General features: G+C 29.5%; 1 protein-coding gene across 1 annotated transcript in view; it reads left to right on the forward strand.

Moving 5' to 3' along the window:
• Positions 1-26,048, forward strand: part of LOC129911760 (ecdysone-induced protein 78C) — a 125,428-nt gene extending 99,380 nt beyond the window's left edge. Inside the window, exons 5-7 of the mRNA XM_055989670.1 lie at positions 21,440-21,798; positions 21,868-22,140; positions 24,176-26,048. Coding sequence (XP_055845645.1) covers positions 21,440-21,798; positions 21,868-22,140; positions 24,176-24,571 — 1,028 coding nt within the window. The 3' untranslated portion in view covers positions 24,572-26,048. The remainder of the gene's footprint in view (positions 1-21,439; positions 21,799-21,867; positions 22,141-24,175) is intronic.
• Positions 26,049-26,355: the final 307 nt, after the last annotated feature.

Genomic DNA, 26,355 nt, shown 5'->3' on the forward strand with positions numbered 1-26,355 from the left:
TTTTGAATTCCACTCTGTTCATACATTTTTGATTTTTTTAATTTCTTTTGTATGATGGTACGACATTTAAAAACAGTGAAAACTACTCCAATATTTCGTAGAACTTCCTTAAGACACAACAAGGGGTATTATTCGAACTTCTTCTATAAAATGTCATTTCCGTGTTGTAATGTCATAGAATTATATTTAATGCCTGGAAGCCTTGGTTACAAATAACAAAATAGATATGACGTCGAAGGATTTTAAAAACTATTGAATATAAGTTATGCAATCAATTATTTTTATTTAAAGGAAAAATAAATTAATTTAAGTATTACACTAAGCAGGAGCACGGGAATGACAACTCTAGAAAATATGTCCATTAATTTGTTCTCAAATTTTATAAAAAAAAAATTAATACAAAGCAAACATAAAATACGTTTGGAGTTTTCAGTGCTGGTAGGTGACTAGAATTATGAATGACGAATGAAATTGATTACTAATTGACTAAAATAGGATAAGTATTTACTTCACTTTTGCTGCAAAAATTACTTTATTCTTTCGGGACTTCTCTTAATAATTATATGATTCAGTTTCATTTCTTAGCTTGGTATTATTCATCTACTCATAATTACGCTTTTCCACCAGGTGTTCTGCAGTTTTTCGTTTAAGAATATCTTTCTCTTCTCAAAAACGATTTTACCGATTGTGATTAAAAAACATGTGTATTGTACAAAAATAACGTCCTTTTTTTAAATAAAAAAAATGTAATAGTTATCAACAATACCTCCCATATAACAGTTTTCTTCAAAAGTTTATGTAACCTCAAAGTTCAAACGATGAAAAATTTCGAAAAATAATTTTTCGATCTTTAAAAAGATTAAATTTTTTGAAACTGTAAACTAAATTTTTTTCACTTCGTCTGATAGTGTTCGTTTTCTAATCAGAAAATTTTGTTTTTTTTTAAAAGAAAAAAAGGCTCTAAAGATTTTTTTCTAAAATTAAATTTTCTTCTTGATTTAATGGTTACAAAAATAAAAAAAAAAATGTTTTTGCTATAAATTTTACATTAATTATTTGATAAATTTCTTATACAATTCTATAAAAATTATTCTTTCATGACTTTTTAAATAAAAAACTAACTAATTCCAAGCAAATTTTACTATAAGTGCGAAACAGTGTTTTTTTTATTGTTTAAAGTGCACGAACAAATAAACTCTTATTAGTGGCGTCTTTTAAATTTTGAAATTAAAAATAAAAGTATGTGAGCTAGAACGCAAAAGAAATATAATAAGGGCTCCTTTGTTTAGTTAATTTTTGTAAAAATTGTTCAATTTTATAATAATCATTTTTAAAAAAGAATTATCAAAATTGATTCACACCGTCAAAAGTTATGAGGTAACAAACATAAAAAAAAAGTACAGACGAATTGAATACCTCCTCCTTTTTGGAAGTCGGTAAAAAATATTCACTCTTTCGGTGTAAAAAATTGCACTTATTAGCTTATTACAAAACAGTAAACACTTAACAGCGTAAATTGTTTTTTTTTTTACTTCAATTGACTATGGGAAATTAAAGTTACAATCTCAAAGCATCTTATCCAGTTAATTGCGAGTGCAGGTGACTCCTTAAAAAAATTGTGTTTTAACTTCAAAAAGTGTTCAATTTTCTGAACACCTAAAACCAATTTTATCAAATGTAAGGTCTACCTACATACTATTTTTAAATCCAAAATGTATGATACTTTATTATTATGTTTTGGCCTTTAACTCTATCAAACTTATCATACATTTTTAGTGTTGGATAGGGTTGCCTAGTACTTGAGGGTATTTTTGAGGTGCTACCCGACAATTTTAAGAATGTACATATCAGAAAGTTTGGTGTAGTTTAGCTTCTTAATGCATACAAAATTGTACTCTTTTGTTCAAAAAAGATTTTTTGATGTGTATTTTGTTTCTTTTTTTTTTTTTTTGTTTTGCTGGCCTAATTGTAGGCCTACATTCTATTTTATTAATTTGTTTCACTATTTAGACTTCTGTTTGGCATATGACTTATAAGTTATGTGTCATTTTTTCAAATAGGGTTGCCATATAGAAGTTCCTATTTTTAAAGTGGCAACCCTATTTTTTTATGACTATGAAATAATGGTACCAGCCACAATTTAAAAAAAAAAATTTAACAAATGATTTTGAACATCCTTGAAAATGTTTTTTTTTATGTTCAACATTCTCGAACATGACTGAATCAATTTCAATAATTTTTTTATGGACGTACTAATATTTTTTTTAGATATCAATGTTTCTGAATTTTTTCGAAATTCAGTTTCTTAATATTAAATTGAAATTTTTGTTTTAAATGTTTATTTTCCAATTTGCTTGTTAGCCTTGAAGATATTCTATTAACATGGCTTTCCGATAAGAGAATTCTGACATTTTATTTACTTCTCGTGTTTATACATAAATATCTATGACTGACACAAGTTTAGTGCTAAACTGTGAGAGATTTCGTTTAAAAAGAGGAAAAACTTTGTGAAAATACTATTTAGACCTTTATGCCTATATATTTCACTTTTTGGAGAAAAAAAAATATAAAGGACAAGCCCACTTTTGCTTTTTTTTAATGACGACAACTTGAAGCTTACCTAATTCTATTTTATGCATAATTTAATCATCTAACATCTTATTTTTATTTAGTCTCGTTTATAGGTCAACATTTTGAACCCAATTATCTAGTGAATTATGCCATAGAGTGAGCACACAGCTTATAATAGTGAGAACCCTTAAGTCAATTAGTTTACAAAAAAAAAAAAAAAAATTAATCATCACCCTTTTTTGTATCCGTCCATGTGGCGCAATAGAAAAGCAAACGGTGATTCTCACATTTTCCGTCGCGCGCCATCCCATACTTAGTGTAATATTGTAGCTGATTAGCGCAGACAACAACATACACTCATATAACTTTTACCCTACTTCTGGAACTACACGAGTTATGACTTATGATTGCTGATAGTATAATATTTTTTCCCAGTTTCCCATTCGACATTTTTTTTTTTTTTTAATTTTTTTAAAACGTAAATTGTTTCACAGCTAAAGCACTCAGCACAGTGACACCATTTGCAATGTATCGTGGCGCTAGTTCTAGAGAACATTTTTTCTCTGTTGCTACAATAATCATAAAAATAATAACACTATATGCGATGGGAAAGATATTGTATGTGGGGGTTTGAAATGTATGACAAATTATAAAATAGTGAGGGTGCTGATGACAGCTTGTCGTGTGGACTTTAAAATCTCTTTTCCATCAATAACAGATAACGCACCCTAAAGAAAAAGCCATCGCACTTCGAATAATTTTCAATACCTACTGATAAAATAAAATGATTTTGACAGTTTTTAGACAGATGTCATGCTTTTTTATTGTGAACTGTCAATTTGATTGCCCTTTAAAAAGAATGTCAAGAAACAAGTTATAACATCAACAATTTTTATGTGCTCATGCATAAAATAACAATTTCTATCGGTCACGTTCTTATGTCTGACGAGACTTCTTATGCTGCGCTGTTTTTTATAGATAAACTTCCAGTTTCACAACTTACATTAAAGGGGCGGCAAGGTAGACCACAATTTTACACCAACATTATCATTTCCAGCCTGATTCTCTTCCATAGTCAAAATTATTGAGAGCAGAGTTGAGACTGCTATTGCAATAGCTGTTTTCAATCACTCTGCTCTTTCACTGAGCAGTTGACAATTTTGATTGCCCTTCAATACAGCTGCTCATTGCTCAGTTCTCAGGCTAAGAAATAGGTATACAATATTCAAACCAATCTAATTTACTGTGTTGTGTGTCATTTTTTTCTTATGCTTACAATGATTAAAATGAAACGATCAAGGGAACATGGAGAATAGTAAAAATGTTCGATGCTCTTAAAGAGTTCACTGCTTTTATAATCAAAGCCGCTCGCCATTATTCACTGCTCTTTTTCAGAAAATTTTCTGTTTTACATTTCACTGCTTTTTTGTGAGCATTCTGTTCTTCAAATCCACTGATTTGATTAACGATGAAAAAAAGCAAAGATGTAGAGAAAAGTTAAACATGATGATGACGAAACAGGGAAGTTCTATTTGAATTACCATTCAAGGTGCTTTTTCTAACTAAAAAAATTTATTTTACTTTATTTTTTTATCATTTCATATTTTGAATAACATTTCAGCAGCTATCAATCGCTGCTTTTTCTTATGCTGATCACTGCTATCACTGCTCTTTAAAATTAGCTCTTTAGCAAACCTCTTATTAAGAGTCACAAAAGTAATATTGTCATCTTGTTGTCTTTGAGAGCAAGTCAGAATTAACAACATCTAGTGGGTCCTTTAAGCAAAGAAAATCGGCATATTAACTTGCCAATATTGGCCACTTAAATTGCACTTATACGACTGCAAAACTGACCCTCAGTCATGGAGTTTGACAGTTTTTCAATAAGAAATGTCAGTGAGAAATGTCAATGTCAAATACAAGGAACTGCAAAACATCAGAAAGATGCGGCACCAAGTTTGATTAGGAAAACATTTGCTGCAATGCATCGCTGTAAAACTATACAGTTCCGCTGATTGCGGCCTTACCTTTAATTTAGTTCATTTCGATTCTTCTCCACTCCCTGCAAACTGCCAAACTAAAGAATTCCAAGTCATCACAATCGATAAAGTTGTTTATCTTGTCTTCTTTCCTTTTTTTTCATTTCAAACAAAATAAAACTCAAATGCATCAGCCAGCCATCAAATAACTTCAGATTTCATCGATAAGACATCTCCTCGCCGATGAACATTGACCCACTGAACTCATTTTTGATTTCCATTCACACGCACTCAACGTCAGCCATCTTCATTCAGCATCTTCCAATTAAGGCCACGCAGACTGCAATAAACCTCACCTGTTGAAATAATTTTCCTCTATACTCGTTCCATCTCTTTCTGATAATTGAAAATATCAGAGTTGAGATCAGTTCAGTTTTAATAAAAAAGAAAAACGTAAAAAAAAAACAATCCAGCAACTCCCAATCGACTCGACTTAATTAATTATGACATAATCACAGTGTGTTGTGTGCTTATGACCATGTGGCGTGTTTGACACATGTCGGTAGTATGTAGTGGAAATATAAAAATATGTGTGCCACAAGCAAGAAAGACCCAGCCACCACAAGAAACAGAGTAGCGGTACAACCACCAGTATTACCTAATTAATAACTGCACACCAGTTGGATGTACATTCCGCACTCTTAACTGACAAAATGCCATAAATCTAAACTGCACCATGACGACGATGACGTTTAAGTTTTTTTTTTACTTGCTTGCTTAGTGGACTCAAATGACAACAAAATATGAAGTAAATGACCCAACAATATAAACGCCTTGAAGCCCCACGTTACACTATGATCAAAATCATATGTGTACCTATATAACAACATGCAACACACACATCTCATGAAATAAACAAAAAAAAAAAATACACAACAAAACATTCAAAATAAAAATAAATATAAGCAAAATAAAATTGAAAACAAAAACAAAATACAAAACAACGTGTAAACTTTCTCTGTTTGACTGCAGCTTTGCACGCTACGCGAACGACCTCAAATGGGGCCAAGTAGTGATGGCTCCGCACCGGCCATCACTATAGCATAACCAATATAGATGGCGTTGGCGACCGTCCGACCGACCATCAGTGCAGTGGATGGGGTACTCTATGAATAATAGTGGAATGAGAATCCATTTAGAATTACCTTGTCTGATGCAAATATAGCTAGACTATCTTAGACATATCTGTCGATAAATGCAATGTTATAATACGATGACAAATGTCGATGTGTGTTCTATTCTTCAATTATAGAGGTCGCCGCGGTTCTATGTAAGGAAGATGTGGATGGATTTGACAGTTGTTAGCCACCCCAGCTTAAAGCTATATTCATTAAATTTTGCAAGGCATCGTTAAGTAATTAGTTTTTTTTTATGTATTCGATGTAATTGTTGGTGTGAAAAACAGCTTCGATTAAAGTGTTTGCAAGTAGGTCACATCCTTCCACCTTCCCTTATGTGTCAGTTGAAAGAGCCTTTTTTTTAATATTGAAATGTTTCGAACTACTTAGGTATAAAATTGCGCAATTTCCAATACAAAGTTGACAGTTTTAAATCATTTCATTTAAATCGAATCATTTCAGTTTATTCGTTTTAATAAAGTAAACGAACAGAACCAACTGACCACAATTTCGTTTAACGTAGCATGTTTGCATTAAAACTGTCAAACAAAATCATCACAATTGTGGTGTGAAAACTTGAATTTGAGGTTCAGTGTCTGAAGAATATGGCTAACTGTCAATTTCAACTTAAATCTGAATTAATATGACAGTTCATAAAATAACATTCAACGATATTTTCGATTATTGCTTACGTTACGTGACAGATCTTTACGCCTTTCTCCGGAAGTCATACAACTTGTCCCGATACTTGTTACTTTCATAATTGATTTACAAAAGAAAGAGGTAGTAAATCAAGAACTTACCTATTTATGTACATTATTATTATGTGGTTGCGTAAGCTTACATGCGGTTCAATAAAAAAAAAAATTAAATATGACAAAACAGCGGGGCGCATAACACAACTGATACTGTACTGTCTGGTAAACATATATGTAACTTACTTACTAGGAAACTAGGCCAATAACCTCTTATAACAAAAACAAACAAAAATATAAATATATGGAGCTTGGTTTTAACTTGCTTGGAGGCATGATATAATACGTAATCACTGTCGGTAAAGTTTTGCTCATATACGATGCCGAGTATAGGTGAATATTTATAAATATTTATACAAACAGCCGCTGTATAACGATTAAAGTGGAATTTTGGTTTGTTTTGGTAACAAACTTGTGACCAATAGAAATATGTAGAAGTAAACAAAGATGTTGTAATAGTTTATACTAACGTAATCAAAGTTTCAATGGAAGTTGTTGACAGCAGCTTACAAAAAAATACCATTAATGGAAACGTTAGAAAATGTTTAAAGTGATATTACCTAATTCTTAAGCTTTAACAAAAAAATATTCTGCTTTTTAGTTAATTCATCTTAAAGAATTAATAAATTGGCTCCGTCAGATTCCTAATATAATATAAATGTGTGACAGTTACAATTATTACAATTTTGACGTTTCAAAAAGTCTATTTGACGAATTCGTTTATTTAGATTCGTTAGTAGATTAGCGATTGCGTTCAGTTGTTGGGTATAAGAATTTATGTTTAAGGATTTGTAGTCCTCATAATCAACTCTATGTTTAAAATTAGTTTTTTTTAAAATGTATGACAGTTTAGGTTAAAGAGAGGTGAAGGCAATGGCAACACAAACAGTGCTGGAAGCTATTATGCAAGTCAAGTGATAATCACAGCCTGTACTAGCGATGGGTTATTTTAATTTCACACTTACACTCTTAATCATGACGCAATATTGTGATTCGCATGAATAGATACCACGAAGATATATCTACACCAAAGCTGCTCAAGGTGGAAATGATTTCTAAAAAAAACTAATTTATTTTCAATGATAATGTGTTATTCATAGGTACCTGAAATGTATTACAAAAAAATAGTTTTAAGCTTCAATGAACACTGTTAACCAATAAGACGCACCTTCATGAAGTTGATGTCGATGATATAGTCCAGGGTAAAATAGACCTCTGTTCTAAATAGCAAGAATGTTAAAATATTAGAACTAAAGTGAACCAATTAAGCAACTATTTTTAAAATTTTCACAGAACATAAAATTTTGGAATTTGTTTATTATTTAAAAAAGTATATAGAAAAAGAACTTAAACACTTAATTATATTCTAAATTTTATGTTTAATGAACAAATGAGAAAAAATACTGAAAACCTCAATATTTTTTCGTTGCATCAATCGACTTTTTTCAGTATAGTCAATTCAATTAATTAACTAATAAGTTAAGGGAACCGATAACTCGGTAGTAGATTGCAAATTATACTATTATAGGGTTGTAGAAATTGCAGTGTTCTTAGCACATGAAATTATGAACCAGTTGACTGATTTTATAGACTAATTTTCTAAAATCTTTTAATTTTCGTTATTGTTAAAACCTTTAGGTCAAGTTAAATGAAAACAGCAAATTAATCCCACAAATCGTTTTTGAAAACCAATTAAAACTGAAAATGGTATGAAAAATCACAAGTTTGCTTTCAGTTTTTTTAATTTTTTATGAAACGACAAAAAGTGTTTTTACCCGATTTTAGTGACTCCTAAAATCCAAAATCCATTTTAAAATTCATCCTGAAGAAGTGAAGTGAAGTACATAATGATAATGGTTGATAGTGATCTTACATAATTTCTAAATGATCGATCTGATCACAAGCAAATAAAATAGTAACTGCTTTATTTTTATATATAGCAAAAACATTTTCAATTTAAAAAAAATCCTAACGATTTTTAATAAGAATAATTTATGTGTCTAAAATTTCATTCAAAAACCGATCTCTCAAAAATGTTTTACCTGATTGTGCTTTAACTCCTTAGAAAATTCAGAAGTCTAGCTTTACATTATTCCTTTAAAATATTTGTATGTATCAAATATGGATCTGGGGGATGCAAATAAAATATTTGCCGAATAACACAAGGTTTAGTATTTGTACGGTTATTAAACAAAAATCTGAAGCATCGTTGCAACAAAATGATAGTTTCAGCAAACTGCAAGTTCTTAAATAGGATTATATTTATTTATATTTGTCTCATGAATATAGATTTCATTTAGTTCTTTGAACACCATTAAACAGGTCACGATTATTGTTTTTAATTTTCGTCTTAGTATAATCGTGAATTATAGTTAAAAGAAGAGCTTCCACAGGTCAAAATATTCTTTTGAGTCTGCATCACCTGTCACCTCTCTGTCTATTCTTTTATATATAGAATATCTCTCAGATTTAGGTTACTTCTTTTTTGTTTTCTTTAATTTTATTCCATAACCATTCATAGATTATTATTTTTTCTTTTATGCTCTGAAAAAATTAAGAAATGAAAAAAAAAAAAAGAAATAAAACAAAACATCTCCTAACCAAGTTAGCAGTGATAGTGCCTGACCTCATTTTCAAAGCCTGCACCCTCTTGCCTCATTTATGTTTTTCATGCGATTATATTTATACTTACACATGTCGGCATTATGTTCTATCATTATGTTTGCAGAATTTATGTATTTTTTTTGCTTTTTGTATAGCTATATAAGGCTGCGAGTTGCATGCTTCCTCTACGTCTCCAAAAGGTGGCACTCGGCACTGAAGCGAAGGTCTTTTAAGTCGTTGATCCCCACGATATAATATGATGATGTGTGTACCTTTACTAAAGTCTAAAGAGAGGGAACGACGACGAATAGCAGCAGCAACAGCAGCTTTGTAGTAGAATGAATTGCCATTGTTGTTCCAATGCTTTTTTAGCTTTTTACTTTGTTTGTGTGTTTCTGTTCTGATGTTAAACAATCCGAAAAGGAGAACGTCTGCATTAATTAAGATTAAATTAACAAATATAAACATTTTTATGTGCGAAACTAGGTCAACGTTTAGAACAAAAAAAAATTATTAAAATTTTTTATTCGTCAGATATGAACATACAATCGTATATAACGTTTGTTGGTCGTCGCAACGCGCGTCCGTCCCTTCATTCGTTTTATTTCCCCAGATATTAAAAAAGAATGAATATACAATTCCCCAAATCTTTCAAATTTTATTGAATTTAATTTATGCTGTTTTGGGGTACATAATTTTTTTGTATGAAGTTTCATTTTTGCAAAATTTAATATGGACATTTTTTATGAGTGAATACTGTTTTTTTTTGTTTTTTTTTTTATTTATTTAATTGAATATATTTCACAGTTGAGTGAACAGTAAGTCATTATATTTTTTTTCTTAATTTTTTGCTTGTGGATTGTGGTGAATTTTATATTTTTTTTTTTCGTTTGTGGTTTTGTAAACTTATAAAATGTTGCAAGTTAACGAATTTTTCAAGTCAAATTTAATTAGAGATAAGTTTATTTAGTTTTTGCAGGGAAGTTTGTGGTTAAAGACTTCCATAAAAACTCTGCAAGTAATATGTAAAAATATGTCACTATTCAACCGGAAAATAGAGAACTGTGTTTATTGTCCCTTGAGTTGGAGATTGTAAATACTTTGTATAAAGTACGACCTCCATTCTAAAGCATTTTTTAGAAGCAGTTATATCACATTAGTTTTTTTTTCAAAAGTGATAATTTTTTTAAGTTGTCGCTCTTAAGATGCTTCAATTGTGACCCTTTAAAAATAATGAGAAAACATTTGAAAAATATTCTTACGGTAATGGTCGACTTTCAATGGTAATAACATTTTTAGCTTGACACATTCTTAAGTTTTATACACGATTTTTTTTATTTTTAAAAATGTTTTTCTTATAAAAGCGTATGCGTATATTTGTTGAAAATATCAAAGACGTTGAAGCTTGAAGGGAAAAAAATATTGACCACTTCTGTCTTCCAGTCAATTGTCCTTTTTTGCTTTTAATATTAATTGGAAAACTCATGAAGGTTGCAGGATCAAATTCACGCAGAAAGTTCATTCAAATCAGAAATTAAAAAAAAAAAAGATTTGTGGGTCACTGCGGTGTATGCGTAACATTTTTTTTTTATAGAGAAACTTTGAAATTCCATTTGTCACCATGGAAAGCAATTTATTTACCTAAAAAATTAAGACTAAATAAAACCTTTAAACAATTTTTAAAAAAAGTTTTTAATAATATGTAAATTCTTTTTTTTTTTTTTTATAAAAGAAGTATTTTTTTTAATAAAATGTAGTGCGAATATCATCGTCATGAAAAAGTACATTTCTACTTAGCCGTTAGGACTAGGCGGTAAATTGTTGGTCCCTTCCATCCTTGCAAATTAATAACACACACACAAGAATGGTGGAGTAGTGTTAGACCTTACTCCTCTATGGAGTTTCGTGCCAAACATTTATTTAATACATAAATAATTTAAATTAAAAGAATATTAAGAGGTTGCTGCAAATATTTCGTTTTACATTGTGAGGTAAAAAATAAAAACAAAAAAAAACAATAATGGTCAAAACGTAATTTCTGGGAACGATTTAGGACTTTGACTTTAAATAATGGAGTATTACTGACACAATTATGCCTGTTTTGGTATTTTTAAATAATATCCTTTCCAAATATCTCGAAAATATAAAATTTAATCAACAAAATTTTAAAGAAAGTTTAAAAAAATAATTTATAGCCTAGGTATTTCTGACATGCAATCAACATAGCAAAGAAATAATACCATGTCTAATTATAAAAAGCCTACTGCTAATTTAATCCACTAGATTAAAAATCATTTACATACTTTTTAGAAGATTATTTCAAGAATGCCAATCTTTAAACTATTAGCCTCTTTTAGGCTAGTGGCACATATGCGGTTTTGGGTGCGCAATAATTTAGTCGCAAAAATGGATCACAATAATTTCAATGCCCGTGAACACACATTCTTACCCCTATTAAAATTTTGAAAACTGTCCACACAGTCATTGAAATTTTATGATCTATTCTGCGATTGTATAGTCGAGCGACAAAAATCACATGTGTGTTCCTAGCTTTATTTAAAATAAAGGTAATTTTATTTACATATTCACATCATAGGCTTTTTTATCTTATCATAAATTCTATTCCTGTTTTGCAGTTTTAAACGTGTCACAGCCGTAACAAAAAGTGTTTCTGCCTAGACAATCATAAATCATTTTTTTTTTATATGAATTCAGAAATTTGTCAACTAAGTGGTTTTATGGTAGAAGCAAGCACTTGGAATAAAAACAAAAATTAAATAAATTCGCACCCTTGCCAATTAAAAAAAAAAAAAAAAAACAACTTATTTAAACAAAATTAATTAAGGTTGCATATTTCTCTTTGCATCATTAAATTAAGTAACGAATGCAAATTTTTACCAATTTATGAGTAGAATTTGAAAGGGATATAATAAATACCTTACCTACCACTGCCCTTGAGGATGGAATGGCGTATACATATGCAACAATTTGTGATCTTGATTGGAGGACACAAATGATAGCCAAAGGGATTTAACTTTCCAAATGCTATCAGTACACGGCCTGAACTTACTCAGGGAACCTCTAAAAATTAGCCACATTATGAAATTTGATAAGTATCATTTCCTGTCATTTGATTTAAATTTTAAATATTTTAAAAGCCTAACCTAATTTCTTGTCAATAACTACCTTAATTTTGTGCAAAAACTTAACAGGAAAAAAATGCTGTAGAGATTATAATTGAAACACAAAAACAAGTACGCAAACATTTTTCTGAAGCCTGAAATTTGCTCGCATTTTTTGCGAGTACATTTATTTATCTACAAACATCTGAGAGGTGAATAAACTATTACCCAACTTTTATGTGTTTTCGCACAACTAGATAACAAATTGTTTTGCTAATTTAAGAATCTAAAACGTTCTCGAATCAAAATTAAATGGGTCTAATAAATTTTGATAAAGAACAACATTTCGCAAACATTTTTATTCATCATCATAACAAGCTATCACCAGAATAAATGAAGAAAAAAAAATATTTAATTAAATCTATGAGCAAAAAAGCACGTGGTGTGTGCAATTAATTATTTATCTTCTATGTGACAAGATACAAGTGTATGTGGTGGGCGTTAGTCGGAAGCTGATCACATTCGAGGCCGTTTAAGCAATCACCAGGTCATCACACTCTCACTTCACGAAAAGAGAGCTATTAATAATAAAAATAATAATAATACAACAACAACAGCAAACAAACAAAAATAAAGTAAGCAAAGATCATAAAAAATTATCTCTCTGGAAGATATAAGTAATAAAAATGAAAGATAAAGAAACAAAATAAACGAAGTGGTAGAAAAGAAAAGTATCTTGAGATGATTATGCTTTTAAGATGTCTTTTGTTGTTGTTAATATTCATTCACTCGGGGTTTTTTGCACTGTCTTCGGTTTTTATTGTTGTTGTTGCCCTGGGGGGCCTTTTGCAAAAAACAAACCAGAAGGGTAATCACCCACACGTTATTAGGATCAACTGGTTATCAATTACGTGCCACGCAATTTAATTTAGTTTCGCTTTTCAATGTCATTTCCTTGTGTGTGGCAACGACTTTTGATTATTGTTTTTATGTAGGCAAGTACTCGTATGTCTGAAGTAAAATATGTAGTTTGTTCAATTCTTTTTTATCCTATTGTTTTTGTAATACATTTACGTTTGGACACCTGATGATAGTGCTATTTCTGTATTGAGGTCATTAAGAAAAAAATAAGTTTGCTTTTAAATGCACTTTTTTAAATAAATAACGGTTTTTGTATAAAAAATTAAAATCAAACAAAAAAAATTGTTTCCTGTTTGTTCATTTCAATAAAATGTAGAATTGTATAAAAGCTCCTTGTACTTAACCCTTTCGGACCCAGCGTTACTCTCATGTATGTAGATAACGATGTCTAGTTACTGGATTATTACAAAAATTTAGTCAAATATCATACCTTTAATTTTTTTTATCGAAAAAGGAACTGAATTTCACATTTTTTCTTTTTTTTTTGCAAAAAAATTTTTTTTTATATATGGTCATAACTTTGAAAAAAAGATTTAAAAAAAGTTAATCCAGAAAGTGTTTTGCTTTTTGGCTTAGAAAAAGGAGCATATATTATTGTTCTATAAAAAGTTATTTTCTCAGTTGTCCGACTTTTTTTGGTGGTAATAGGCAGTGTATTTTAATTAAATGTAGCATGAGAGTAACAGATTAGTTTTGCTATTTTTTATTTTTGAAAATAACTTTTTGCTATTCATATTTCTTAGTTGTGATGTTTTTGATACGATAATACTGAAAAAAAACATTTTTTAATATTGATTTTCATAGCTTGGGTTCGAAAGGGTTAATTGCTTAGTTGTTAATACGAGTTTAAACCAAAAAGCGGCCGTATTAAAAACTACCAGTTTGCGTTTAAAAAAGTCAAAAGATTTGCTTTTTATCCATTAGTTTTTTTAATTCACTTTAATAGGCAGTATTGCGCAGAAACAATACGCCAATGGAGAAAAGTAGTTCCGTCGGGACTTCATACATCAATCATAACATCAAATATCCGAATTTCGGTCTTCAAACTGCATTTCGAAAACTTCCATCGCATTCATTTCCGTTCTTGACCTCGGAAGGCTCAGTTTTAGAGGATTGAAACTCTTGATCACTCTGTAATCATTTGTAACTTTCGCTTCTTTACGGGAACTGTTGGCAGATTTACAGAAGTCTTTTATATTATATATTTTATACTCGTTTGCATATTTTGATTAATTTATTTTTTTTTGATAAATACTTTTTCTGAAAAATATTTAAAAAATATAATGTAATAAAAAAGGTAATATATTTAATATTACAGTACAGTATTATTTTTAATAAATATACCTACCTTAATACCTTTTTAATTTTAATTTAATTTAATTTTCTATTCTTCAGATCCGTTGAGATCAGTTGTCAATAGTAGCCTCTTTTCGATGCTCCTTGCTTTAGTGAGCACTATAAAATGTCGAAACTCTTATATGTGCCCTTGATTATGAAAGTGGACTAAGTCACTTTTTGCATTTAAAGAAAAACTTACATAATAATTTTCTTATAACGATTTAATTGTATTTCTTTTATGAAATCACTGAAGGAGCAATAAAGAAATATATTTACTGCAATTTCGCGATCAAATTAACTTTACCCCTTAAATAATAATTATTTTTAGGCTAGATTTGATGCCATTTTTAGGAGTGACTTAGTCCACTTTCATAATTAAGGGCACATATGTGTTATTTGACCGCTAGAAGTTACAACACAAAAGTGTATTTAGACATGACAAAAATATTTTCCGTTTTAAAAATATTCAGTTCGGCTACTGATAACACTAACAACATTGATCAAAAAAATTTAGGTATACCTAATTTGTTTTGCCAAATGTTAATGCTCTTAACTCAAATCGCACATTGAGAACAAGAGTGGCACTAAACAAAACTCGTGGTGTGTGTAACTTGGTCTTCATTGAGGAAACAATGCATGGGTATACTTATTAATACATTTTATAATTTATAAGATAACCCGCACTAGAGTGTCGAATAATGTGGCTAAGATGGATGGTTTATCTTCATTAAACGTAACGACCCTAACCAAAACTCGGTCTTTTTGAGTGAATTTTTGCTCAAAAACTTTTAAAACTAGATCCAAATGCCCCCCAGTCGTTCGATTTGGATGCTATTGAGTATCTGTGAGACCATTTGGTGAGAAAAGTTAGAAAGGATTAGCTGAAACGAGTCTTATAGAAAGAGTGGATAAGATTCGTCCCAAATGTTGCAAAAAACCTAGTAAAATCAATGCCTTCAAGTGAGTTTGACCTCATCAAGTCTAGGAGGTAGCCAAAAATGTATTAATTCCCCAAAAAAATTTAGGAATTTATACTTTTTACATAGATTTTCATAGTTTTTTTTCTCTGTGTACTCACTTTTGTAATGTGAATCTTGTACTGTGTTTAGTTTTTTGTCAGTTTTACATTTAGTATTGTTTATTTGACACATTTTTTTTTTTGTAAGTATATAGGCAATGATTAATGAAATAAAACCACATATAATTTTTTTTCGAAAATGTGTTAAATTTTTTTTAAACGGTCTTGGTTAAACAAAGTTAGGGGTGTATACTTAATTTTGTGACTGAGTGTATTACCGTTAGAAGTTTAACAAAATTGTTGCTAGAATTATTTTGAAGTTAACAAGAAACGTGAATTGTTCCATCATTATGGCTACATTACTTTTTACCAAGATTTTTTGAAACTGTCTCTTCTTCTCCATTGTGTTAGAAAGACAGGCATCGTCGTATGCTATAGCTTTTGAACTGGGGTTTCATTTGATTATACGAGCTGTCCATAGATTCTTGGAATTCAACAGTTTTTGGCGATTTAAAAAAAAAACTCCGTCAAATCAGTAAAACCATTGTAAAAGAAATTACATATGTATTATCAGTATCACATAGTTTTTAGGAGTTTTTGAATGCATAATCCCGTTTTGCAGAAACAGGCACAAAAAAAAACTACTTTTAACTAAGGCTTGAGTCCAAAAGGTCTAAAATAGAACTTAGAACTTCATAGAAAAATCTTGTTAACCATTTGATTTTCGCTTATTTCAAATAAACTTTTACAAAAAGGAGAAAACCACCATAGTAAAGATTCTTACCATTTTGTATTAACATTTTTTTAACGTTGAGCCACGAAAAAACAAAATAAATAAAATTAATTATCTCAAAACTTCTTTCGACCACAATTTGAGACAGTTTTTTTCAAAATTAGAAAAAAACACAGGCATATTAACACGTTTGAGACCTTTAAAGTAGAGAAAATATAGAAAATAACTGAACAAAATACTTTGATTTTAAAGTTTTAAGAGATTCATGGGCAATATTTAGCATAACAAAATTGTATCTATAAATATTCAAAGTAAATCCCCATGTCCAACCAACAATTCAGAACTTCCTGGCTAAAAAACTTAAAACAAAAATAAAACCCACTCATTTAATCCACTAAAGACTAAACTAAACAAATAACGTAAAGACCTTTCACAAAACTATATTGTTTCCCACGCCTACCATATCTTTTCTCTCGAAACTTTAAACATTTTAATTCGTTGAATCGATTAAAAAACTCATCTCCCAAATATCTCGTGTGCTATTGAAAATCCACAAAACTGTAAATACCTATTTATTTTTCTATTCTAAATCTTCCCATCCCACAATTTTTTGCACAATTATAGAATTTCGATCGTTGGTCGCAATCAAACAACAACAACAAAAAAAAATTAATTTAAATATACAAAAGAATGACTCAGATCGTCCATAAATTTTAAGTGAATTTGCTTTTGAAACAGTTATAACAACTATTGAATACATTTAAGTTTTGAACTTTTGTTGTTGTAAAGTGTTTTTTGTTCTCATTGTTCCTTATTGAGTCAATGAACACGCCTAAAAAAACAATAATGCTGCCGCTGCTAACCAAAATAATATCTATACAACCAACAACAACAAACACCGAAAAAATAAAATGACCGCAACTGGCCTTTAGTCGTCGTCACTCGACTTGGACGTTGCCGTCATTGGATTCATAAGGTCAATGAGTTCTTTCATCGATATTATAATAATAATAATTTTTTTTTCATGCTAAAGATAAAAATGTACATTATTGTGTTTTGTTTGGTAGTTAATATATTTTTTTTTTAATTTTTAATGGAAGGAAAAAATTCCAATGTGAAAGATAGCAACGCGAATATAAAAACAAAAAATCGACAATGGTCCAAAGCTCTAAAACCACATTGCCCAGCGGGTGGAATGACCCCGTTATGTATAGATTGACTGAACTAGGTTAATTTATATCGCGCACTGTAATACTAGGTGTTTAGTGTGTGTTTGTGTGTGTATGTATAATAGTGGTGCTTAACTGCTTACTGAAAGAGTAATGAGATAACAGAACAGTGAACTGTTTGTTTATGCATTTAGATATTCAAATGAGAAATAGAATGAGGAAGTAGGTCGGTGCCCCAAGAATAAAAGTGTAGGTATATATTATTTTTTAATGAAAACATTTAGGTATTTTAATAGCTGAGAGTTTAACTTTCAGCTAAAATGCATTAAATGGTTGGGAGCTATGAAATGGTAGCAAGTAGGTTAAACGTAAAAATTTATATCTCTCTGAACCTCTTCAAAATCAAACCGACAAAATGATTAAGACCAAATTGCTGCCTTCAGTTACCTTGTTAGGTATGTCGAAGGTTGGGTCTTCCATGCCGTCTCGAGCTTTGGAGCAGGCATTCGAAGATTATCTGGGTTGGAGCATTTTCATATATAAAAGTTTTAAGCAAAAGTTATCTTTCGGTAATCCTTTCTGTATCTTTTTTTGTGTTTTGAAACTATCACCGACTAATGTCTCAGCAGTTCTAGTCCCCATCTGCAGCATTTATTTTTAGTCCCGCCCTTGGTTACTTCCTGAATTTCATTTTTGTTACCTTCTGAAACTCTATACAGTTCAGTGGCTTGATGTTGGTTTTAAGTCTTTTCGAGAAATTAATGGAGATCGTAGGCCTTTGATTCCGCATCCCAACTTTAGCTTCCAACAAGTAGTACAATCCCACATTTTCCGTTTCTAGACTCTTTAAAATATTCTGACATCCAGTACACTAGAAGAACCGCCAAGTCCCAGAAATTTGTTTGCTATGATGACATTTCGCTCTGTTGCCAAATTCATCAGCCCAAGTCCATTTCTGAAGGACTTGTTCTGCAGGCTCTGTCTTCTAACTTTCAAAGAAAAGATCGACATAATGAATAGGAGGGTTTCTTACTATCCTAAGATCTGAATAAATTTCTATTTTAAGACATAATGAATAGGTATTTCGATTAACGTCTCACTCACTTCGTGTAGGTTCTTGGTTGCTTGATAGTAAGTATTCAACAACTTTTCCTCTTCAAACTTTTGACCATTGTAAATATATTTCTATATTAGAATCGATAAATTGAAATATTTTACCGAAATCTACTCGTGAAACCTCATTTTATTTTCTTGCAAAATTATAGCGCAGAAAAGTGCGAATGGTATAGACTAAGAAGGGTTTAAAAAATAATCAAAATCGGTTAATATCTTCCGAACGCGCATCGGCTCTGAAGTTTGATAAATATTTTAAAAATGGTATTTTTCAAAAAAAAAAATTGACCACGTCAACATTTTATTTTTTGAATATAATGCATAGTTTTAGACACCTCAAATATGGACTTAATAAGTCTGTTCACTGACGTTGTGCTGGACTGTTCTAGGCAGAAAAGTACAGCTTTTTGCTGTTCATTGAGATTTTTTCTGTGCTGAACTGTTCTAGTTTCCTGTTCATTGACAAAACTAGAACAGTTTAGAACAGGATTTTCTGTTCTTGGTTTTAAGTCAGATCAGGTTAGAACAGATGCGTGAGAAGTGTCAAAAGCAAAGCTGTCATTTTTTGTTTTTGTTTTGATTTAATTGTGCGAATATTTCTCGGGTGCTCGTGGTTTTTCTAACTAAAAACATTTTTTAATTATATTTTCCGCAGTAAAAACTCAAAAAATATATAAAACTAACGAGAACCGATAAGCAAAAAATTCATATAATTTACAATTTGTTTTTTTTTTTTTATTTTGACAACTGACGTTTAAATGACTGTTCTAACTTGATCTGACGTTTCTCACGAAACTGTGCTGTCCTGTCCTGTTCTGATCTAGAAAAATCCTCGCTGAACAGACTTAATGTCAAGTAGATAAAAATGTACGACTGGGTCGCACGAACTTGCTCTTAGGTGTTAAGTTGCTAAAATGTTTAAGAGTTTGTAAATAGAAATTTAAATAATTTTATGAAAATAAAATCGTTTTTTCAAAGGTAAATAAGAACATCAAATTGAGCTTGAAAAAAAGTATGCAATTTCATTTTTAGAAAAAAATATTAAAATGGTTTTTTTTTAACTATTTTTTTTATAAATCAATGTTGGAAAAAAAACTTGAACAAAATTTGGATGCCATTTTGAAGAAGTTACCAATCAACATCTAAAACCAAAATTTCAAAAAAATTCAATCTCCGGTTTTCGAAATTTTGATATTTTCAAAAAAATTTCAAAATTTTTTTTTTAAATATATGATAATTTTGGGCCAAAATTGAGTTCCCAAATTTTTTCAAACTTTAGAGCTGATGCTTTGAAATTGAAAAAAAAGTTGTTAGGCCCACTTGTACATTTTAAACCTTAACGTACACCGAGTTCAGATATTTCGTCAGCGTAAAGCAAAATTGTTCTAAGTCCTTAAGTACTTAGAACAATTTTGCTTTACGCCGACGATTTATCGAAGAATGAAACCCATTGAAATCATTGACTTATTAGGTTTATTATATTTTTAATTAAAAATACTTTAAAGTCTATAGATTAAAAATTGCCGGTGTTGCCGTTTTGATTTTTTAAATTTAATTGAAGATTTTTGTGAACAAAAACAAATTTTTTTCAAAAATTTTTCTTAAATTTCATAAATTAATTGATGCCAAAAGATTGTCTAGGAAATTCAAGGAAAAAAAATATATGGGAGTGAGGGACAATCTTCCATAGTTCAAGCGATAGATGCAATTTTCTTATTAATTGACTTCAAACACAAAAAAAAATATTTGAACACAACGCCAACACCTACAATATTCAAATATACATTTTTTAAAAGCTAGAAGCTTAGTCATATATGTAAAATTAAAATTAAGTTAATTGAACGGCTTTTGAAAGAATGGTAATTGAACTCAGATTTTTGAAAAAAAAAATTATTGAAAAAATTTTAACATGTCGTTTTTTAAACTTGGTCGTAATATAAAATGCATTTATTTTCAATTTTTTTTGGCCGCATTTATGATTTCAAATTATAAAAGGAAATGTCAATATGTATTACGGTTTATGAACAAAATTAAAAAGTATTTCATTTTCGAAGAACTTTTTTTAATAAAAGTTTTGAAAAAAAAATGTAACTTATTTTTTTTTTTAAAGTTCAACATCTAAACATAAAATTATTTTTTATTCATTTAATAACCCTTACTGTTGAAAGTTAAATAGCAAAAATTTAAAGTTCCTAATTCCCACAGTCTTTGAGAAAATTAATTATTTCAATGCAAAAATTCAGTTTTAATAAAAAAAAACCATTGAAATTGAAGTAATTTTTCATTTTTTTTTTCAAAAGTGTGATATATTTTACCTTTTTTGCTTCGAAATTCAACTGATAATATTTATGGCCAAAAACTTTTAAATTTCATTTTAAATTTTTCTAATAACATTTTTTTTTTTAATTCTGAGTATGAGGACCATTTTTTCAAAAAGTCTTGATTAAATTTAGTGGATTTAAATTTAAGAGATAAGAATGAGCTTCTGGCTTTTTTAAAATGTATTTTAAAATATTGTAGGTATTGCCGTTGTTTTCAAAATATTTTTTTTGTGTTTGAGGTCAGAATGTTAGAAAATTGCATTTATCGCTTAAAAACGATGGAAGATTTTCCCTTACTGCCTTTTATACATATATTTTCCTTAAATTACCTAGAGAATCTTTTGCTATCATTTGTTATATGAAATTTAAGCAAAAAAAAAATGGTTTTGTTAAAAAAAAATTTAATTTTAATTTTAAAAAACAATACGTCAACACCGGCAATTTTTAATCTATAGACTTTAAAGTATTTTAAATTACCTACGTTTGAAAAAAAAAAAATCGTCAAAATCAGAGCTGTTCGGCCGGGTTCCCTAATAATTTGCTTTAGTTACTCTACTAGTATAAAAATGAAAATTTTAATTAAAAATTTTGTTTTTTTTTTTTTAATTTATTTTTAGCTGTTCGATATGGTCGAGTACCGAAGCGTTCACGTGAACTGAATGGTACGCCCGACGATCAAAACAATCGTGTCAGTACACCAGGCACACCAAATACACCGCAAACACCACAAATGTGTTCCGTGGCATCACCGCAAGACTTGGCATGCGCGGCAGCCCAATTGTCGGCCTCATCCACTGCGGATATACCCGATATACCACCCCCGGCTACCGATCTAACTGTTTACGATATCATTATGTGCATTTCGCAGGCTCATCGAATGTATTGCACCTACACGGAGGAGCAAACCAGAGAGCTGGTGAGACGTCCTGTTCTTGTGCCACATAATGGAGTTAGTGATGACAATGAAGTAAACAAGGTTTGTGTTTTTTTCTTTCTTTTTTTTATGATTTACGTTTTTTAACTTTATTCTTTTTTGTTGTTATAGAATGCCTCATTGCCAGAAAGGAGAGAACTTCAAAAGATTTGGCTGTGGCAGCAATTTGCTGCTCGCATAACACCAGGCGTACAACGTGTTGTTGAGTTTGCCAAACGTGTACCTGGCTTCTGTGATTTCATTCAGGATGATCAATTGATTCTGATCAAGTTGGGATTCTTTGAAGTGTGGCTAACGCATGCCGCCCGCATGATCAATGATACGGCATTAACGTTCGACGATGGAGTTTATTTGACACGTCAACAAATGGACATTCTTTATGATGTGAGTATATTTGAAAATTAAGCTTCGATGAGACGTCAATTAAAAATTAAGACAGAGCTCAGACAATAAGGTTGGCCTGTAAATCAATGGCTTAGTGGAAACATTTTTTTTAAACCTGCATTTGTATTGCACTTGTCTTTGCAAAATTCCCTTAAAATAATTAACCGACAAGTGGTTTTGAGCAAGCTTCCACAAAAATACTATTGAGGTAGATATTTTCAGTTGCAATTTTTTAGCTAGACACAGGGGCGTACATAGGTATTATTATTTAGGCAGCCGAGGTAGTGTCATATAACGATTTTAGTAAAATTGAAATTGCTCAAAAACGGCTCCAACGATTTTATTTAAAAAAATCAAATGTAAGTTTTAAGACAAGATCTATCTTCTAATGAAATTTTATTAACGGTACCTGCCATAGAACCGATTTTTTAAAATCCGATTTGTTCCGAAACCGCTTATTCAATTTCAACGAAACTTTTTGTGAAGAATCATTTATATAATTTTAATATAAGCCAAAAATAAAATTTCGAAAAAAAATTATTTTTGGATTTTTAAACAAAATTTGAAAATTTATTTTGAAAAATCAAATTTTCGAATACTGGACATTGAATTTTTTTGAAATTTTGTTTTTAGATGTTTATTAGTGATTTCTACAAAATGGCATACCAATTTTATTTTAAAACTTTTTTTCCAGAAAAATATTTATAAAAAATTAGTTTAAAAAAAAAAACGGCTCTAACGATTTTGAAAATTTGTCTTTACATATCAATCAAAACTGCATACCTATGTTCAAGTAGTACCGTCTACATTTTCCAAATTATTATATAAAAAGTCTTAAAAATTTAAGCAACTTTAACTCTAAGAGCAAGTTCGTGCCACCCAGTCGTGCACTTTATTTTTGTTTTTTAATTATCTCATCTTCTTTTTGGAATTATCTCAGAAACCAATGCCCCTGTTCTATAACTTTTATGTTTGTATTACTGAAAAAAACATTTTATCCCATGAAAATAAAAGAAATTTCTGTCAAAACCATTATCTTCTTAATTAATAAATTATGAATTTGAAAGAAATTTTTTATTATTTATTGAAGAAAATAGATTTTTTATATGTACATTCAAATATGTTTATCGCCAGTGATAAAGTTACAGAGCAGGAGTACAGACCTCCAAGAATAGATTTTATCAGTTATGAATAGATCAAAGAGACCTTTAGATGTCTAACTCCATGGATTTGAAGAACATTTTTAAAAATGTATTTGTTTTGGCAAGGGGATTTTTTGGATTTTTTTTTCGAAAGTTCAAAAAAAGACAATAGATTTGTAATTCTCTTTCTCTAAATGCTTAGGCCTGTTGATCATGAACTCATATCTTTAATTCAAAATCTATTTCGAGACTTTGGTCAAAAGATATCGGTTTTGGAATGTATTTGCGTAAAAAAGGTCTCATGGGGCCTTAATCAAACTGCTGCAGTTTTTGATTTTACTAACATCAAGCTCGGTAAAAAGAAACGATCTTAGTTTTTAGTAGTTTTTAATCATAAAACTTAAAAAAGATAAGAAAGAACTGCCAGCCGCTAGGGATAAATCCTAACGAATGGTTAAACCATCAGGCTATCTAATTAAAAAAAAACTATTATGATAAACTGCAACTAAATCTGAAGTCTGATATGATTTAAAAATTTGTTTTAGTTGTTTCACCTATAAATTTTGTCTTTAATTCTTTTCAATATTTCAACATGTTACGTTCCATTTTTTTCTCTCAGCGTAAAAATTTACAGCAAATATAGTGTACTAGTCAGCACCTTATTTGCATTGTCTTCTTTTAAATTTAAGAAGATATAAGAGAAACACACTTTCTATATCCTTATTTTTTTTTTCTCTCTTGTCCCCTTTATAATACATAGAATAAGGATAGCGAAAAAAAGCTCTCAAATGATTAAAAAAAACTTTCCGCCTTTGTTGTTTTAATTTTTTCAGTAATATAATTTTTCATAATTTTTAAACCAACCAAAACTAATATTTTTTTTTCTCTTTCAGACTGAGTTCACTGTAGCAATGGTTAATTTTTCCAACACTCTAAATGGCTACAATTTGAGTGACACCGAAATTGGTCTTTTCTCCGTAATGGTCTTACTGGCTCCAGACCGAACTGGCATTACCGAACACAAAAACATTGCCCAAACCCGAGAATGCATTACGGAAGCACTACGTGTGCAAATTGTTCGCTCCAGAGCTAGTTCCCCACAGGCTATGCAACTAATGCCAGCCTTAGAGGCTAAAATACCCGAATTGCGTTCACTTGGCGCAAGGCATTTCTCCCATCTAGACTGGCTACGAATTAATTGGACAAAACTTCGACTACCACCGTTATTTGCTGAAATCTTTGACATTTCCAAAACGGATGAGGATTCACAAGCCAGCACTTCATCGTAAAAAAAAAGATACTCGTTTAGATAGATAGAAAACATAATTTATATGGCAGATGATGAGAAATTTTGTAGAAGAAACAACAACAACAATATTCGTCATATACAAAACAAAAAATACAGAAAAAACGCCTTGCGGAATGCGGTTTAATTCTTAAATGTTACGACTCTAAAAATGCATATAAATTTAATTCTTATATTGTACTATCGAAATTCTTAGTGCATAAATGTTAAACTAAACTAAAAAAACAAAACAAAAAAAAACATAACTACTGTAATGGCTGCGAATACTCCTTTAATTTTTTTTCCTTCTGTTGTAATAAGTACAGATTAGAATTTAATAAATTTAATTAGCGAATAGAACACATCACAACATAAATAAGCACTCGTAAAAAATGCAATATTTTCCACTTTATTGGACTGTTGTCTATCTATATCGTTTCAAATTTTATTAAAATTAAATTTAAAAATAAAAAAAGAAAAACATTGTAATTCTCAAATTAATAAATAAAATCTAAATAAAAATGTAGGAGAATCTATAAAATACAAATTAATGAAATACAAAATATATTATAGTTTATAATGAAATAAATATTTTTAAACAAAAAAAAAAGAAAACACATGTTTTTTTTTGTATATAAGAAAATAAAAAAAACGTCTGACTTTTTAAATTTAAACAAATAATAAAATTACTTTAAAAATTGTTTTAGATGAATGAAAAAAAATGTAAGAATTGTTATTATTGCTAAATAAATTTAGTTTCGAAATAAAAACAAAAATTAAAATAAAAAACAAATATTTATTTTTAACATATTTATACCTACCTATTAGAGTTTAAATTTCGATTAAATAAATTTAAAATGAATTAAAAATAAATACATAAATAGTGAGAATATTCAGATCGTGTAGTAAATGAGAGTGATCGAAAGCGAAATCACACTTTTTTATATAATGTAAAAACATATCAGTTCAATTATTTATTTCATATACATTTTTTTTTCTTTATTAAAGTTAAATTAAGCCCGAAAAGTAAAAAATTAAAAGTATAAACGTGTGTTAAAAGGAAAAAAATATTTTTACGAAGCTTAAAAGATACAACAACAAAAAAAAAAGACCTGTTAATTTTTTTCATTTCTCTTAATTTTTACTCCAACATAATTACATACATATAAGTAGAATATTGAAAGAAACAAAAAAAAGAAGAAAAAATTAAGAAATAAGGATCAATCAAATTTTATGACTGCGTCTGTCGACAAAAGTTGCTCGTAATATTTTAAGATTTTAGCCCTAAGGTCGACGTTTATTTTAGTTTTTATTTTTTTAAGTGGAGTGTAAATAAATTATTTCTATAAAAAAAGCAAAATAATATTTTAACATACTTTGAGCGATTTTCGATAAGCTCCTCTCATTTTCTCTTCTCTTATCCTTAAGATCTTTTTTTGTAATTTTTAATAATATATATAAAACGATTTTTTGGTTTGAAATGTTTGTTTGTTTTTTGTTTTCTTTCTATTTTTGCATGCATTAGATATTATTTTTAAAAAAATATAATGAGACAATCCAAGTGTTTTTGAGAAGTTATAAGAAATTAGAGAAAAAATTGATTCGCCTATTTGTAATCCGAAAATTATTTATATGAAATAATTTAAATGTTCTATTGAATTCAACGTATCAAAATGGTAACGATAAAAATATGCATAAACTTTTGTTTTACTTTAGATTGGTTGATGATCTGACTTTTTTTATTTTGTCCCAGTTAAGCTAAAAGGTAATACAACTTACAGAAATTCA

Source organism: Episyrphus balteatus, chromosome 2, assembly GCF_945859705.1.
Source record: "Episyrphus balteatus chromosome 2, idEpiBalt1.1, whole genome shotgun sequence".
In the NCBI taxonomy this organism is placed as follows: Eukaryota; Metazoa; Arthropoda; class Insecta; order Diptera; family Syrphidae; genus Episyrphus; species Episyrphus balteatus.